At 40.5% G+C, this 16,754-nt stretch overlaps 1 protein-coding gene across 1 annotated transcript in view; it reads left to right on the top strand.

Moving 5' to 3' along the window:
• MMP20 (matrix metallopeptidase 20) overlaps positions 1–16,754 on the top strand; it is a 51,057-nt gene that overhangs the window by 2,028 nt on the left and 32,275 nt on the right. Inside the window, exons 2-6 of the mRNA XM_029208601.1 lie at positions 4,379–4,626; positions 8,245–8,393; positions 10,553–10,678; positions 11,475–11,636; positions 13,931–14,072. Coding sequence (XP_029064434.1) covers positions 4,379–4,626; positions 8,245–8,393; positions 10,553–10,678; positions 11,475–11,636; positions 13,931–14,072 — 827 coding nt within the window. The remainder of the gene's footprint in view (positions 1–4,378; positions 4,627–8,244; positions 8,394–10,552; positions 10,679–11,474; positions 11,637–13,930; positions 14,073–16,754) is intronic.

A 16,754-nucleotide genomic window follows, 5' to 3' on the forward strand; every position in this document is an offset into this window, starting at 1 on the left:
ATTAGGATGATAGCGAGTTACTGGGACCCTGGGGGGCATTTTCACTTGAGTAGTCCAGGAAGGATTCTCTGAGGAAGTGATATTTGAGATAAAGAGCTATGTGAACCTGAACTTCACAGTCGTGTGAAGATCTGGAGACAGAGCAGTCCAGGCAGAGAAAAGAGCGAGTGCAGCAGCCGGGGACTGAAAGAGCTTGGATTGGAGCATCGCGCTACCATGGCAAGAAGATACTGGCTGAGTCCCAGAGTCAGGCCAGGCCAGCATACACCTGGGGCCTGGGGGTCCAGGTCAGGTTAAGCCCCTTCTACACTACTCTCTTCTTTCTAGATCGCTCACTAAGAGATAACAAATGGTTTCCTGTGCCTGGAAACTCGAGGCAGGAAACGTTTCCAAATACTATTCGCTTCTTCCTAAACCCATGAACACGATAATCTATGCTTGAAAAGATAAACAGGTTTTTAGTTGATTTAATGCCCACTTGTATCTTTTAAATTCTGATTGGCTAATTATCATAAAGGCTTGGAAAATGATGAAATACTTAGTCTCATAATCCAGAGTTTTATTCTACTTTTTGTTTGTTTTTTTAAAATAATAATATCAATACAACATTTAATACAGGCTGTTAAATTGTCCTTAAAATAATATAAGATTTTATTATCACATTATTATGAGCTTATAATTAAAGAAAATAAACAAAAAACCTTCCAAATACAAACTGTTAAATTCAAGTACTTTTACTACCATTTTACTTTCTGTGCATAAAGATTTTTTTTTAATTGTCATTACACTCAAAATTTGGTTCCTACCTCTCTTATTATTATAACACAATAAAATTTTGATTTTATACTATGTTCATAAAGGTCATGTTATAAAGTTACAAATATTTCAGAATATAAGTGAGTTATAATTTATTTAGCCATTTCCTTTGTTGGATACATGGAATATTTCCATATGAATAATGTTTCTATGAACATTTTTGTACATCAGCCTAATCTAAAGGATTATTTTTTTCAGGATAGATTTCCAGAAGTGTAATTAATGAGTAAAAAGGTATATACATTTTAAAGTCTTTTGATACATATCAAAGTATTTTCACACTAAGGATCCCACTGGATCCTCATACTGGTGTGAGTAGGATAGACACCAACCCCATGTTATAGACGAGAAACCTGACACCAAAAGGAATTGCCCAAGATTTTTAGAACCTAGGATTTGTCACAAAACAAAAAGTTCCCACAGTTCCATTCCTGTGACTTAGCCAAAACAGGAAGAAATATTGAAGAACCGTATCTTGAACTTCACCTTGTCCTGAAGCACACTTAAATCTGAACTTTAAGCTCTTCACTCTCAGGAAGGACACTAGGAAAGTGCACTGAAAGAAGAGTTGGGAGGGGGACCTGGGCCACTAGCTTCTGGGACTGCCCTCAAGGCCTCTGCTATTCTTATCTGTCAAATATTGTTGGAGACACAGAGAGGGGACCACCATATTGCCAACCCTAGACTCCTGTGGTTTCAACAATGGGGGAGTACGGAGGGTGGGGAGGCACGTAGGACAATTCTGGTGAGTCCTGAAATCTTTGACCCAGGCCCACAATTAGGTGTTGAGCCAACAGCACACAAGTGTTAGAATAGAACACAAACACAGTTCTAAGTGGGCATCTTTGTGCCTAACTGAACATTTTGACTCTGAAAAGTATGCTAAAACCTCATCAATAACTTTGGCAAGAAAGTGTACAGAATAATTTGGGCTCTCTCTACTTCAGAGAGCTTGATAATTCTTCAAAGAAGCATATTTTCTATATTTTATCTAAAGAAAAATAGCTCAAATGGTAACTGAACATCTACTCTGCACCTAGAACTGGGTCAGGCCAGGGCCATATCTGTGAAGGCATCACGATCCCCAACCTGAGAAACCAGAGGTGAGAGTGATGAGAAGCTGGTAGACTGTGGTACAAGGTGGCAGGTGTTCACTAGTCTGAGAACCACATTCCGTGGGAGCACCCAGTAGGGAGCAACTCACCTGTGTCACTGCAGTAACCAATCCTTGTGGTCTCTTTAAGTAGAAATAGTTTTTGATTTTATCTTTACTTCATTAAAGATAGTTTTAATCCTATTTACTATGACTTGCCTTAAACCTTTTGAGTTGCAGGTCTAGCATCTTAAGCATATTTTGAAAAAAATATATATAAAACATATATAACTAAAAATGAATTATTCTCAATTCCATCACTAAAATATAACCACTGTTAATCCCTTAGTCTACATTTTTCAAAACCCTTTCTATGACTCAGTGCTGGGACTAACATGAAGGAGTGACACAAGCTTGGACCCTGTCTTTATTTAAAATGTTGATATTTTGTCCATCATAGATTTTATGCATTAACTTTTATTTTTTCCAAAAATATTTCATTAAACATTACTTTTCTTGATCATTGAGTATTTGGCAACCCCCCACCCACTTCCTCATCCTAGTCCTAGTTTAGGACTATATATCTGTGTGTATTAATATGCACAGACTTCTGTTTACAAAGGTGGCTTGTACTATAATAACAGTTGTAAACCTCTTTTCACTTAATATGTCAGAAGCATCTTCTTATATGGCCATATTTCATAAAACCAAAATTAGAATTTAGAGTGTAAGTGTAACACATAACCTAACAAGGGAATAAAATATTTGAAATCAAAACGGCCTCAGAAAATATGGAGCATCTGGCTTTCCGCACAGAGCTCACCTCTGAAGAGAGTAATTCAGACTTACCATGAGCATCGTGTTATCACAGCATCAGCTTGAGCAAACAGAATGGCTCAGAGAATCGACGTCATCCTGCCAAAAAGATCAGGAACATAAAATGTTGATTTAAAATGGCCTAACCAGACATGGAAATGAAAGCAAATAGTTACACCTTTGTTTCAGGGCTCCATCGCCCTTTTCCTCCTCTTGGGTTCTCATCTCAGTAAGATTTTTACAAAGAACGACCACCAGGGAAGTGAGCTCCTCTCATAAGCAGGGCAAGGAGTAAGGATTGGTTGACCCCACAGTAAGGACACAGAACACCTTGTCCAAACAAGTGAGCGAGTCTTACTCCTTTTCTTTTTTTCCTTAACAATTACAGTTCATGTTCATAGCAGAAAACTTTGGGATATAGGAAAGGATAAAGAATAAATTGTCACCCATAATTTTAAAACCCAGAGATAAACAAGATTAATATTCAGACTTATTTCCTTCCATTATTTATGTTACTTATGTTCATTATAAATTATATATATGTTAATTATCAATGTCTTCATTAATGTCTTAGTTTTACGTGTTAATATAGATGTTAACATTATTATATTAATATACAGATATAATAAACATGAATATAATCTATTTACATTATATGATTTTATTTATGAAATTATGTATAAATATTTTACTTCTACCTTTCTCAGTATATTGCCATTATATTGACTTCATTACTCCATGCCATTAAATATTTTTCAAAAATATATAAATAATATTATTTATATACAACAAATAAGTACTTTATAATAATATACAAATATAAAATTTTATATTTAATAAAATATAGATATAAAGATTTAGCTGCTTTTTGTTTTCCTGAAATAAGTTGGGTGGGTGAAATTCCTGGGCCAACAGCAGGCTCTGACCCTGCATTTTCACGACCCTGTCTCACTCACTTCACCCAAGAAGTCATACAGAGTGTTTTGAGTGGTACATTAGGGTTTTAAGCCTTTAAGCGCAAGTAAAAGCCTTATAATTTATGGCTAATTTCATTTGCTTCAAGGGGCAGAGAGCCAGTCCTAGGAAACATGCCCCTTGGAAACAATTTGCACCCCATGTATTGAACACACCTGAATTAATTAAAAGTCTCAGCTGGGAAACAGGTTGACCTGCTGCCTTTGTATAAGATGAGAGGCTGCAATATAAAGCCGCAGAGAGTTAAGAACATTCTGATCTTGCATAATGTATAATGAAAATACGACACAAGTAACTGCTTACTAGAAAAATAGGAGAGTCTTTGTTTTACAGATTGGTAAAGACCTCAATGACAAATAAATGGTCCGTGGGGAAAATGTTCACATTATTCTCCTTCCATTATTTTTTTCTCTTCAAACAACTATTCATTGTAGAAAAAGTATAAAAGGCACGCACATAAAAAAATCTAAAATCCCACCGCCCAAAGACAATTGTTGTTAATAACTTGGCATATATCTGTCTAAGCTTCATCTACGCAAATATATCTAATTTTTTCAAAAGTGGGAATATGCTCTGCACACTATCTTTAGCATATCAAGAATACCGTCCCTGTCTTACCTGAGCATAAGTGTTGTCCAGAGATTGTGCTGTGGATGTCAGCCTGCCTCTCCATTTCAGGCATACCTTGACAAATATTACACAAAGAAAGGAGGGCACCAGATTGGTGAGATGATTGCAAGAGGAGGCAATTCCATGGTTAAAAACGTTAAGGAGCTGCAGGCTTTCTTCGGCCTCCGAGTCACCGGGAAGTTAGACCGGGCCACCATGGATGTGATCAAGAGGCCTCGCTGTGGAGTTCCTGATGTGGCAAACTATCGCCTCTTCCCAGGTGAACCCAAATGGAAAAAAAATACTTTGACATACAGGTAATGAGATCGAGTCTTTCCAAATTCAGAGAGAAAGAGCCTTTCTCTCCTTCTTTCTTTTCATTTAAAAATATCTTCCTTCTGATCTGTATAAAAATCATGACTCGGGCTTCCCTGGTGGCGCAGCGGTTGAGAGTCCGCCTGCCGATGCAGGGGACGCGGGTTCGTGCCCCGGTCCGGGAGGATCCCGCATGCCGCGGAGCGGCTGCGCCCGTGGGCCGTGGCCGCTGAGCCTGCGCGTCCGGAGCCTGTTGCTCCGCGGTGGGAGAGGCCACAACGGTGAGAGGTCCGCGTACCGCAAAAAAAAAAAAAAAAAAAAAAATCATGACTCATCACAATCATAAGAGAGCATAAGAACTTTTTAGGTCTAATCTTTAGAAAATGACAGTGGAGAATTCACTAGAAAATATGATCTCAAGAGTATCATAATGGCTGGCCGTTTTAGGCATTACAATTTTATCAGAGACAACACATTTTTCTCTAAAGAAAAATAAACTAGTCTAGGGTTAATAACCTGATGGTACCAACCAGTTTTCTTAAAACAATCTTCTAAATCAGAAGTAAATAAACTCACCTACTAATAAATTAATTTTTTATTAATTCCAATAATAATTTATTGACAATTTATTAAATGTCTACCATAGGCACTCAGTTTTGGAGATGTAAAGGTGAGTAGATCACCTTTCCTCTTCTTTGGGGGAGACACGCATACAAACAGTCACAGCTCCGGGTGAGAAGTGTGAAACTACAGGCCTAAGCAGAGAACTGTGGCAGCACATGGAGGGAGCTACCAAGTCACCCAGGGACTGGCCAGTGACATCTGAGCCTGACTTGTAGGCAAAGCGGGAGCCAGTCAGCCCCTAGCCCCAGGCTCTCCCATCTCCCACCTTATCCCCCCCTCCACCTCCACAGTTGAGCCTGGCCCCCACCTGGCCATCCTCTGGATTCCTCCTGTTCCAGGTGGAACAAGGATTCCGCATGATCCAAGAGGACTCATTCACCCAACCAGAATCTACACCCTCACTGTACTCTGGGTTTTCAGGCCAGAATTCCAGCCCCTCAGCCTGCATCCATTTGTGGGGCCAGTACAGGCCTCCTTCCCAGGTTGGCCCACCCTCCTCCATTGGACCGTCCATGGTGCTTCCTAATTATTATACTACATTTTACTATTATCTATATTCACGAGGTCATTTACATCTCTTATCTGTATGATGGAAATGATGTGCAACTACTCATCTCCTCCCAACTTTACGTTCACTCATGGCAAGTTGGTTGTTGAAATTAGCCATAGTGAGGGTACTTACAGTATGGAAATCAGCAAACCCTACAGACGAGGAGTTTTGGTCATAGAACTGGTTGTTAAACTGTAGCAGCACACCAGTGATTCCCTGTGATCAAATGGGGGCTCAAACCCAAAGAGAGATCAGATGATTCCTCTAGGCCACTTGTCTGTTGCTATGAGCCTAAGAGTCCATTAAGGTGGTGCTGAACACAATTATTAGCCTCTGCTCCAGCGTAAGAATTCCACAAAAATCAAAGCATTTGGGGAAGAAACACCCTATAAGGAATTAAACACCCAAAAGATTATGAGATGATTAAGGGCAAGACAGAAATATTTTATATAAACTCATGAAGTTTTTTCTGTCATTTCTTAAAATAAACTGTATCATAGAATTTTAGTCAGTGATTATGCACAGCAAAGACAAGGGGAGAGATCAAGCTAATTTGGGACTTAAAGAAGTATAATATTCTTGTGATAATATTTTGGGCAGTCCCAAAAGCACCCTCCACACTGCCCATCCAGTTGCTCCCAAACAACTCTCCTTCTCCCCCACCCCACCCAAAAAGGAACTAGAGACTATCTTAGTACTCTGTCTATATAGCTACTGGATCTCAGAATAACTCCTTTTAACATAGCCCAAAGGAGGGCAAAAGACAAAATATAGCATAGTGCTTGTGTGCATAGGCTTTGGAGTCGTAAAGAACTGGGCTCAAGTCCTGACTAGTCATAAAACGTAGAGTGTTACTATTATCTGTGAAGGTTGCTGTGAGGGTTAGAGTGCGTACCACATTTAAAAGTGCCTAGAACAAGGTCCAGCACGTAGTGTGTATTCACAGAACATTAGCTGTCATCACTGCTGCTGTGTCGGTCTCCAGACCCTGGGTCAGGACCTCTGTCCATGTGCTCTTCCTTTCTGGTGTCGTCCCTTCTCCATCTCTGTCTTCTCCAGCCCAACACACAGGCAGCTCTGTGGGAATGGATAGCTTGTCTATAATGTGAGCGAACTTCGAGATACCAACTACACAGAGCCATGATAAATCACAGTTTCATATTATGCAGTGGGCGTGGCATATTCTGAAAACACTAAATGGTCCCTTTAAGGGTCCTTCCGGTTTCCCCCCGGACACCTGCCTCCCTCCTCTTGGCCCCAGTCCCTGGAGTTAGAGATCTCCTTGATCCTTCCCTCTCCATTACTGAGATTTAGCTATTTCCCATCCTCTCTGTGGGACATGGTCCCTTCCTTTTGGGCCCCCAGGATAACCACTGTTGGTTTCTAGCTGAGAATGCACCACCTGCATCAGAATAACCTAGAATACTTGTGAAATGTAGATTTCTGGATCAAACATGTGTGTTTAACAAGTTTCCTAAGTAGTTATCACAAGTCCTAAACTTTGAGAACTACTGAGTAGGCCCTAAAAAACACTAGCTTTTATTCATTAGTTCATCCACTTAGCAAGTGTTTGCTAAGTGCCTACTATGTGCAAGGGCCTGGACTAGGAGCTGCAGAAAAAGAAAGTTGGCTAGGTGTCTGCTCTCAAGATTGGCTCTCACAGAATTCACTTCTAACTCTGCACCCATGATTCCATCTGAGTCCAAGTTTCTGGGTGGCAGTTCCTTTCTCCCGCCCTTCCTTTACATGCTGCCAAGAACCCCCAGCCCCTGGCCTCCAGCATGGCATGTCCTAGAAAAACACCAACCGTCTCCACCCACTGTTTGTCCAAAATGGTCTGTACTTTTCTGCCTTCTGATGTCATTGCCAGGCCAGGACTTGATGAAAGACTCAAGCCTTTTTCAGTTCAAGTGAGCATCCTTGTGAGGAGCTAGCACTTCCCCTTTAAGATACATATTATTTTAAGAAAAAACATTCCCCCATGGCCCTGGGGAAATCCCGATGGTCTGTGAACAAGAATTTGAAAACCCTCAAAACTCTGTGTTTTTATTTTTTACAATTGAAAATTTTCAGTACCTTTTGGGGAAAGAGGTCCCTTCTCAGTTAAAACCACTTTAGGGAAAATGGACTTCCGGCTACTCTTAAAGTTACACAAGGTATTATTCTTTAAAGTTAGTGATATATAATAACAATGAAAGCCAAACTGTTTCAGCACCAGATTATCTCAACTCTTTCATTTCTCTCCTTCATTTTTCTTACTGTTTAACATGTTTCAGTAATTTAACAAATATGAAAGCAAAATAAGAATTATTATTTTGGAGAAAAAAATCTAAGTTGTAGATTTATGTTCAATATTTTTATTTTTAATACAACCTTCATGTAATTCTTGCTTTCTTCACGTAGGAGCACTTACTGAAAGCAAAACATGTTCTTTCTGTTTTCACAGAATATCCAAATACACACCTTCCATGACTTCTGCAGAAGCGGACAAAGCAGTGGAGATGGCCCTGCAGGCCTGGAGTAGCGCCGTCCCTCTGAGCTTTGTCAGAATAAACTCAGGAGAAGCAGATATTATGATATCTTTTGAAACTGGAGGTACTGTGGTGCTTCTTAGATTTTGTCTACTAATCAGAGGAGAAATGTTTCAACACTTTTCCTTCTACAGTATTTAATCCATGTGATCAGCACAATCCTCCTTCACACAGTTGTGAAGGGCAGAGGACAAGGTCATGGCAAAGTCACAATCTTTGTCTGGCCAGAATATAAAATCAGGGGAGTTCTCAGCATTTCTTGTCATCAGTAGACTGAGCTGTAGAATGGACTCAGCATAATCAGCTTTCATAGTGGTATTGCCCCATCAGGGACAAATGCTGTCAGATTTAACTTTCCCATTGGCTAGAAGGTCATCTGACCTCATTCTATTCCCATGATGGTGCCCATCGCCATATACCCCCTCCCATATTAGCCAAGGATGTCCCACCTTGAATCCTCACTGAGGATTAATTTCACAGGAGCCCTGACAGCTTTCCCGTGCAGCAATGTTTAGGAGAGTGACTGGCATTGCCGTCTTGTCCACACTTGCATACCATCTTTTGGAGACGCCAGGCCTGCCTCCAACCTGCCCACTTCTCCATCCCCCAACTCCCCGCAGCGAGGAGTGGAGCCCTTTTCAGAGAAGCATGTCTAGTAGTAGATGATGGAAGGGCTATGTAATTCCTTTCCCCTCTCAGTTTCCTCAGAGTCAAGGTGAGTATCACTGCCTCTTCCCCTTCACAGATAACATTTCTAAGTGTCCTATTTCAGTCCTTATCTTAATTTTAATCTGATGTCACTGGGGAAATACATGCTTAGAAGCTAGGAGAGAGAAGATCAAGTAAGTCCTGAGTGTGACCCCTTGAGAGGTGGCCCTGGGTGTGGCCTGGTCCATGGCAGATCCTGTTCTCCCAGAGGACCAAGGCCACCCCACAGTGAACTAGCAGGGCAGTGGGCTCAGGGCAGCTCTGGAGGTGATGGAGTTAACATCTGACTGTCTCTTGATCTTCCAAGCTTGTGCTCTGTTCCCTAAAACAGAGTTAACTAGGGACTGTGCTGCCATTTAACCAGGACTTCAGGGCATGTAATCTGATTAAACAACACTGCACTGAGACCCGGGGAATGGCACACCAGAATTTGTTTTGTTGGTTTTTAATAAAACAAGGTATGCTCACGAAAATCCTGAAAAACTGTGAAATGTAATTTCTATAATACCTCTCGTTTTATTCTTCCTCCTTTTCTGTTATATTTGTAATGAACTTTTAATTAAATGTAGATAATAATACAAAAGAATATTAAGCTTTGAAAGTTGTAATTTTATAAACACCTTTATTGCTTTCATGAATTTTATGCATGAAAGTATATCAAAATTACAGAGAAATTTTCTTTTTCTTTTTTTGATGCTTCCTTAAATTATATTGTGCTCTAGAAACAGAAAGCACACACTTGTCCAATTTACTATAATTGTCTTAGTCAAATCATATTTTTGTTTGGTTTTTTGTTTTTCTTATTAATCTTATTTTTTATTGAAGTATAGTTGATTTACAATGTTGTGTTAGTTTTAGGTGTACAACAAAGTGATTCAGTTATATATATGTGTGTGTGTGTGTGTGTGTGTATATATATATATATATATATATATGGATATATACATTCTTTTTCAGATTCTTTTCCCTTATAGGTTATTACAAAATATTGAGTATAGTTCCCTGTGCTATACGGTAGGTCCTTGTTGGTTATATTTTATATATAGTAGTGTGTATATTTAATCCCAAACTCCTAATTTATTCCTCCCCACCTAACCCCGAATCATACATTGAAAGCACTCTGCCGACATGTTCACATTCCAGTCAGTGGACGAGGTTGTGATTGAATGACCATCCGCTCTTTCTCCTTTTGTAATCTGTGGCATGGTCATAGTCTGCAGTATGCCTTGTGCCAATTAATAGACATTGCAACAAATACAATATCAAAAGAACATTTTTTATTTTTAATGCTTACTATCTTTAAAATACAAAATATCCCTTTTATTTTTTTAATGGATAGGTTACTCATTGGCATGTGAGCTTCTTCTTATAAAGAATGAATATTGAAAAGTATACCTATTTATATGAGAAGTGTCAATGCTATTGAAAAAGTTTTCTGTTCACTGTGATATTAGGTACCCTTCAAAAATTGCTAGAAAGACTAAATCCTGTCGGTGTTTCTCCCCACTTGTTTAGATCACGGGGATTCCTATCCATTCGATGGGCCTCGGGGGACTCTAGCCCATGCATTTGCACCTGGAGAAGGCCTGGGAGGAGATACACATTTCGACAATGCTGAGAAGTGGACTATGGGAACGAATGGTATATATGCACAATTCACCATAACCTGGAAAATATTGTGCCTTCTTCTGGGCCTCCATCATGAAACCTTGAGGTTCAACATCCCAAGCCACCCTTTAACTAGGGGGGCTGGCTAGGAAAAACAAGTAAGCCAAAAATCCAAAAGGGAACACCGTAAGGGAAAAAGATCCACCCTCCAATGTGCTGTAGACTTTTCTGATCTCTGGTTCATAGTGTATAATCTCAAGCAGCAGCAATCCCCTACTCAACACACAGCTCAATTTTTCTTCAACTACATAATATTTTTTGATTCTTACTTGTACTTGGAAATAGGCTATATTCAGAAATGACCTGAGGGGAGTCAGTACTTTCCTGAGAAGTACGATGGGGATGGGTATAAAAGTTCTAGAACATCATGCATGTCATGTGGAAATCTTCAGTGTGAAACTTGTGTGGATAAAAGGGAGTAGGCAGGGAACTAGTAAGGCATCTGTGGCCTAAATCTAGGTATTATTGCCACTGTTAGCTCTAAGGCCCTTCTTTATCAATCTACTGAGCACCATTGACAATGAACAAAATGAACTGATTTACATTTCCATCTTCTCCCACCCCCAAGCCCTTCCTAGCCAAGGTGGGGAGAACTGGACTAAAGTCAGCAAAGTTAAGTGCCAGGACAACCTAACAACCTTTGAATAACCCAGTTATGAAAAGAAAATGAATAAACTGTGATTTGGGCATAAATTCTCCTGTGAAGACAGGAAATGTTGAACATAAAACCTTGTGCTGATGCGGTCTTTTCCTCTCTCATATTGTCTAGGTTTCAATTTATTCACCGTTGCTGCTCATGAATTTGGCCACGCACTGGGCCTGGCCCATTCCACAGACCCATCAGCACTGATGTACCCAACTTATAAGTATCAGCATCCCTATGGATTCCACCTTCCCAAGGATGATGTGAAGGGGATCCAGGCACTGTACGGTACAATCACTACACTTTTTTTGACCACAAACCCTGAAAGTGACAGGCATTTGGTCTCCAACTTAAAGAAAGTATACTTTGTCAGAAGTTACCTACATAAGTGAAGATTAAGCTAGAAACCACAGCCCCAGCTATGCCCTCTTATGAAGAGCTTATTTATCAGATATGAGTATTGCTTTCTTTTGTAAGATGTACAATTAAATTTTACATCTTTCCTCCAGAGCATATTGGTCCCTTGATGGCCATAGAAAATACAATCATTTGTGTGTATTTTGAGTGTCGATCAGGAGTCAGACATTGGGAGAGGATGGATATTTTTTATAGTTCATGTATATCATGCTTATCCATTTGCAGATAAGTGACCTTATCTTCCTAAAAATAGCAATGATGATGGTAATAACTGTACCATTCGGTCATATAGGCAATCTTCAGTTTGTAAATCACGTTCATATGAGTCATCTCCATACCATCCTCAGGATCAGCCTGTGGGGTGTGAAATGTTTTCCTTATTCGATAGTTGAGAAAGCTGAGGCTCAAAGACAGTAACTATCCCAAAATATTCAAAATGATCTCAAGCGTTAACATTCTTTCAAAGGTAATAAAGGATTATTAGGAACTCTATATCCAATTTTGCTTAACAGAAAGAAAAATCTGTTAATCCATGAGATGAAATCTTGAAACATCATTAGACCTTGACATTTTTTTGTGTTTGATGGATAAAAGCTGAAGAATCTAGGAAACTGACTTTTCCTTAAGCCTCAGAGCCTGGTTATTCAGGCTTTAGTTATAGGAGTCCCTCTTCTTCCTCTCAGCCTAGAAAAGGGTCTGTAGAGCCCAGCTCGCCCATGTTTCCTGCATGCCAGCCAGCCCATCCGCTGCTTAGAAATGGGCACACAGATTTGGGCAGTCAGAAATGGGCACACAGAAATGGGCAGTCAGATTTTACCTGAGGCATAAAAGACAAATTGCATCCCCAAAAGTGTTCGGCCAGCTGTATCCCTTCAGAGAGGGGTATATGGCAGTCCTGCTCCGGCCTTGATTGACAGGAAGAAAAAATACTGTGAATCTCTCCATATAACACATTTGGCCCTAGGACTCCAATGTGAAACACTTCCTGTGGCCACCAAGAAGAACCCACTCCAAATCCATGCCTGCCCTTTATGGGTCCTTGTGCACTAGAGAGTCACCGCCATCTGATGGCCACTCTTACTCGGCCAGGAGCTGCAGCATATATTTTGACGTGGCCATTTTTACACAGGTGAACAAAATGCAGAAACATGGTTTTATATTGCCAAGAAGCACACACATCAGCCACCCCTGACCACCTGAGCACCCTGATCTTTGGTAGAGTGCCTGGCAGCACACTTCTGATCTGACCAATTTCCAGTTTCTGATCTTTTCCCAAAGCTGCACCCCACCTCAGATCTTCGCCCCATTGCTGACCCTCCTCCACCCTGATCTCACCCATCTCTCACTCTTAGTGGACCCTTCCCTGTGCCTCGCTCCTTCCCTGATCCTCAGCTCTGGTCACAACAAGACTCCATCAAGCACAGAGACCTGCGAGGGGCAGTGGCTCAGGCAGCCCCAGCTCACTCTTCTGTAGCTGGCAGACAGTCCTCAGGAACAGAATGGGGGATGAAAACTCACCAGTACCTCTCCCAAAGGGCGGGTCCTACATTCCAAGAGTGTCCACCAGAAGATCACTTTAAATGGCAAACACTTCCAAGGTACTTCAGTGCCCCAGGAATTTGCTCAGTCTCTTCTGGGTGCCTAAGAAAAGGCTTGTGCACAGGGAAGGACACCCAGAAGTTGTTTGAAAATAATAAGAAAACACACAAGAAAGTTATAATCTTATTGAGAACAAGAGTACTTAATCATCAAAAAGAAAAAAATCAGAGGCAATTTTCAAAATAGATTCCTAATTTGAAACACCCATAGCTATCAAAGAAATTATGCATAGTAATGAAATAATAGTTACCATTTTGGGAACTTTTATTATATGCCCAGCACTCCACTAAGTGCTTTTCAGGCATTATTTAATTCTCACAAAAACCTTCTGAGGTAGGTACCATTATTGCCCCATTTTACTGTGAGGAAACGGAGGCTTAGAGAGGTTCACCTGTATCACACAAGTCAGCAACTAATGAAGCCGGGATTCAAACCCAGGTCTGCCTGTCATCAACAGCCATGCTCTTTATTACCTTGTCATATACAGTGAAAGCAGGTCCCTGGAGCAGAAGTGCACAGACTCTACACTCCTGGTACCATTTTGACCAAGTTGCTTTGAATCCTAGGACCTCGGAAGACGTTCGCAGGGAAGCCCGCTGTGCCCCACAGCCCCCCTCATAATCCTTCTATCCCCGACCTCTGTGACTCCAGCTCAGCCTTTGATGCTGTGACAATGCTGGGAAAGGAGCTCCTGTTCTTCAGGGACCGGTAAGCATTAAGACATGCCACCAACTCTTATCAGGCCTCAGCTCCGTATCCAGACACACGTCACTCTAGAGGACCTTGTTGCTGCCATGGGTGGCAATCATGCAGAAGTGCTGTCCTGTGTGGCATCTGGATGGGAGGCAGGAGTCTTTGGGGAGATATGGAACTGCCAAAACCCAAAGAGCACCGACTATGCTCTTGCCACTGTACTGTTTTCAGTATGAGTACAGTGTTTCTTCTAACCTTTTTCACTGTGAAGCAGAGTTAGAATCCCAAATTTACAGATGAAGACAGAAGCTCAGGAGAACATGTAACTTCACAAAGTAACACAGTCGTATTAAGTGGCTGAGTTATGACACCAGCCCAGATTTATCTGATGTCTGTTTTGTTCACCACTGTATCCCTAGCGAGAGCACATAGTATATTCTCAATAAATATTTGTTAATGGGGGTTGGATAGATGGAAAGATGGACGGAGAGGTTGTTGCAAGAATGGATGGATGGATGGATAGTCAGGTGGATAGATAGGTGGGTGGATGTTTCTAAAGTTAGTATTTTTCCTAAACCCTTCTTTCTCAAGGCCTCCTGACTTTTCAACTATCAGCTGTCAGAAAGCACAGAGAAGGAGGGGATACTGGTGGGTTTTTGTTATACTACAGCTTTAGCTACTCAAGAATACCCTGAGGTTTGAGTTTCTATTACTGTTGTTTTAGGAGTGTTTCTTTTGGGCTTACTAATAGAAGTTTCAGTAGTTCTGTGAGTTGTAAAGAATGATGAGATAGCATTGGTATTTAACTTTAATAGCATAGGAGATTGAGTAATTTATGATACTAGAGATCCTGGGTTTTTAGTGAAGATACTATAGGAGCTATAGGAATAGCTATAGTATCAGATACAGCTATGATTAGTGGTGGTAGGTGGTTGATCTTTATTTTTTTAGTATTTTTATTGTTATGGAGGTTATTCATCAAAAGTAAAATAAGTAAGTTTAACATTAGTGTAATAAGGAAAAAGAGGAAAATTAAACGTTTTTGGTTTGAAATTGATGTGGAAATTTTTTTTTAATATTTATTTATTTGGTTGTGCCGGGTCTCAGTTACGGCAGGTGGGCTCCTTAGTTGAAGCTTGCCAGCTCCTTAGTTGTGGCATGCAAGCTCTTATCTGCGGCCTGCATACAGGATCTAATTCCCTGACCAGGAATCGAATCCAAACCCCTGCATTGGGAGCACGGAGTCTTAACCACTGCACCACCAGGGAAGTCCCAATGTGGAAGTTTTTATCTGAAGATAAGTAGTTTCTGGAATAAAGTTTTCTAGCAAAATTAAATGTAATATTAATGATGCTAGCTTTTTGGCTTGCTGAAATGTTGATGAATGGTGACAGACAGTGAGTAATAATAGGAAAAACCCTGAAGAGGTTGGAAAATTTATACAGGTGCAAAGGGGAATTAAATTTTAGGTTTTGTGTTACAAAGTTAAGTTCAAGTGCTAGAATAAAACCTGAAACAGCTACAGGGAGAGCTGCTCATTTTAGGTCGTAGGGCATAGTTGTTGGGGTAATCTTGTTGGAAGTAAAACATCTAGTGAAAATGCTTCTGATTGAAAGGTGTTTAATAGAATCGATTAGGAGAGGATTATTTTCATTCATTAGAATTAGTGTTGAAAAATGAGGTTGTACTAGACAGGTGAAGAAAATAATTTGAACACTATAGGCAGCTGCTAGGGAAGTAGCAGCAAGAGTAAATAATAGGGCTCAGAAATTGGTATACAGTGTGTTAGCAGTTTGTTAATTAAGGCTTTGGAGTAAAAGCCTGTAAGGGAAGGCCTACCTGTGAGCTCTAGGCTTCTGATAATAAGTGAGGTTGAAGTAAAGGGAAAAGCTCTAAATAAGCTGCCTATTTTTCAGGTGTCTCGTTCATTAGGTTATGAATAATAGACCCAGAGCATATAAATGACATGGAATATAAAAATACACGTGTGCAGATGTGAAGGATGCTAAGTATGGTTGGGTAATACCAATGGTAACTCTTAGGCCTAACTGGCTTGAAGTAGAGAAGACAACAGTCTGCTTGATGTCATTTTGCTGTGACTAGTTCGTGTGGCGATAGCACCTAGACAGAGTGTCAGTGTTTTGAATAGTTTTATTATTTTCTATCCATGGTAAAACAAATTAGTAAAAAGACACCTGTTTCAACTCTTGTGTTTGAATGATGCTGAGGCTGTTGCTGGGCTTCCTGAGGCTGAGGGAAGTCGTGGGCAAGGCCAAGCTGGAAGCCCCCTTAGTAGAAGCAGATAATGACCAAGGTTAAGCATGAAGATGTGTTGGAAATCTCATGAGTTTAAATTAAATTGTTCCTTGTTTCCTCGTTCTGTGGCTTCTCAGAGAGCATAATTACTTCTCTCCTTGGACAGCAAGAGAAACATCCCAACTCTCACCTCCACTCCTCCCCTTACTGGGGACTGAATTCAACCACATCAGAATAGGCAGAGGTGGCTCAGGCATATGCATGTGTGACATTATTTTTTATTCTTTTTTCTTCATTGGAAAAGTGGTCGTTGAGCTCATACAGAGTGTTAAAAACTGTTGTAGTGACTGGAGCTATAAAGATGGATCAATAGTCCCCTTGCTTTTGTATACTTCAGGGTTAGATGAGGGAGAGGGACATTCAAACAGCGCTGCCATCTCG

Source organism: Monodon monoceros, unplaced genomic scaffold (genome assembly GCF_005190385.1).
Source record: "Monodon monoceros isolate NGI ecotype Baffin Bay Population unplaced genomic scaffold, NGI_Narwhal_1 Super_Scaffold_7, whole genome shotgun sequence".
Lineage (NCBI taxonomy): Eukaryota > Metazoa > Chordata > Mammalia > Artiodactyla > Monodontidae > Monodon > Monodon monoceros.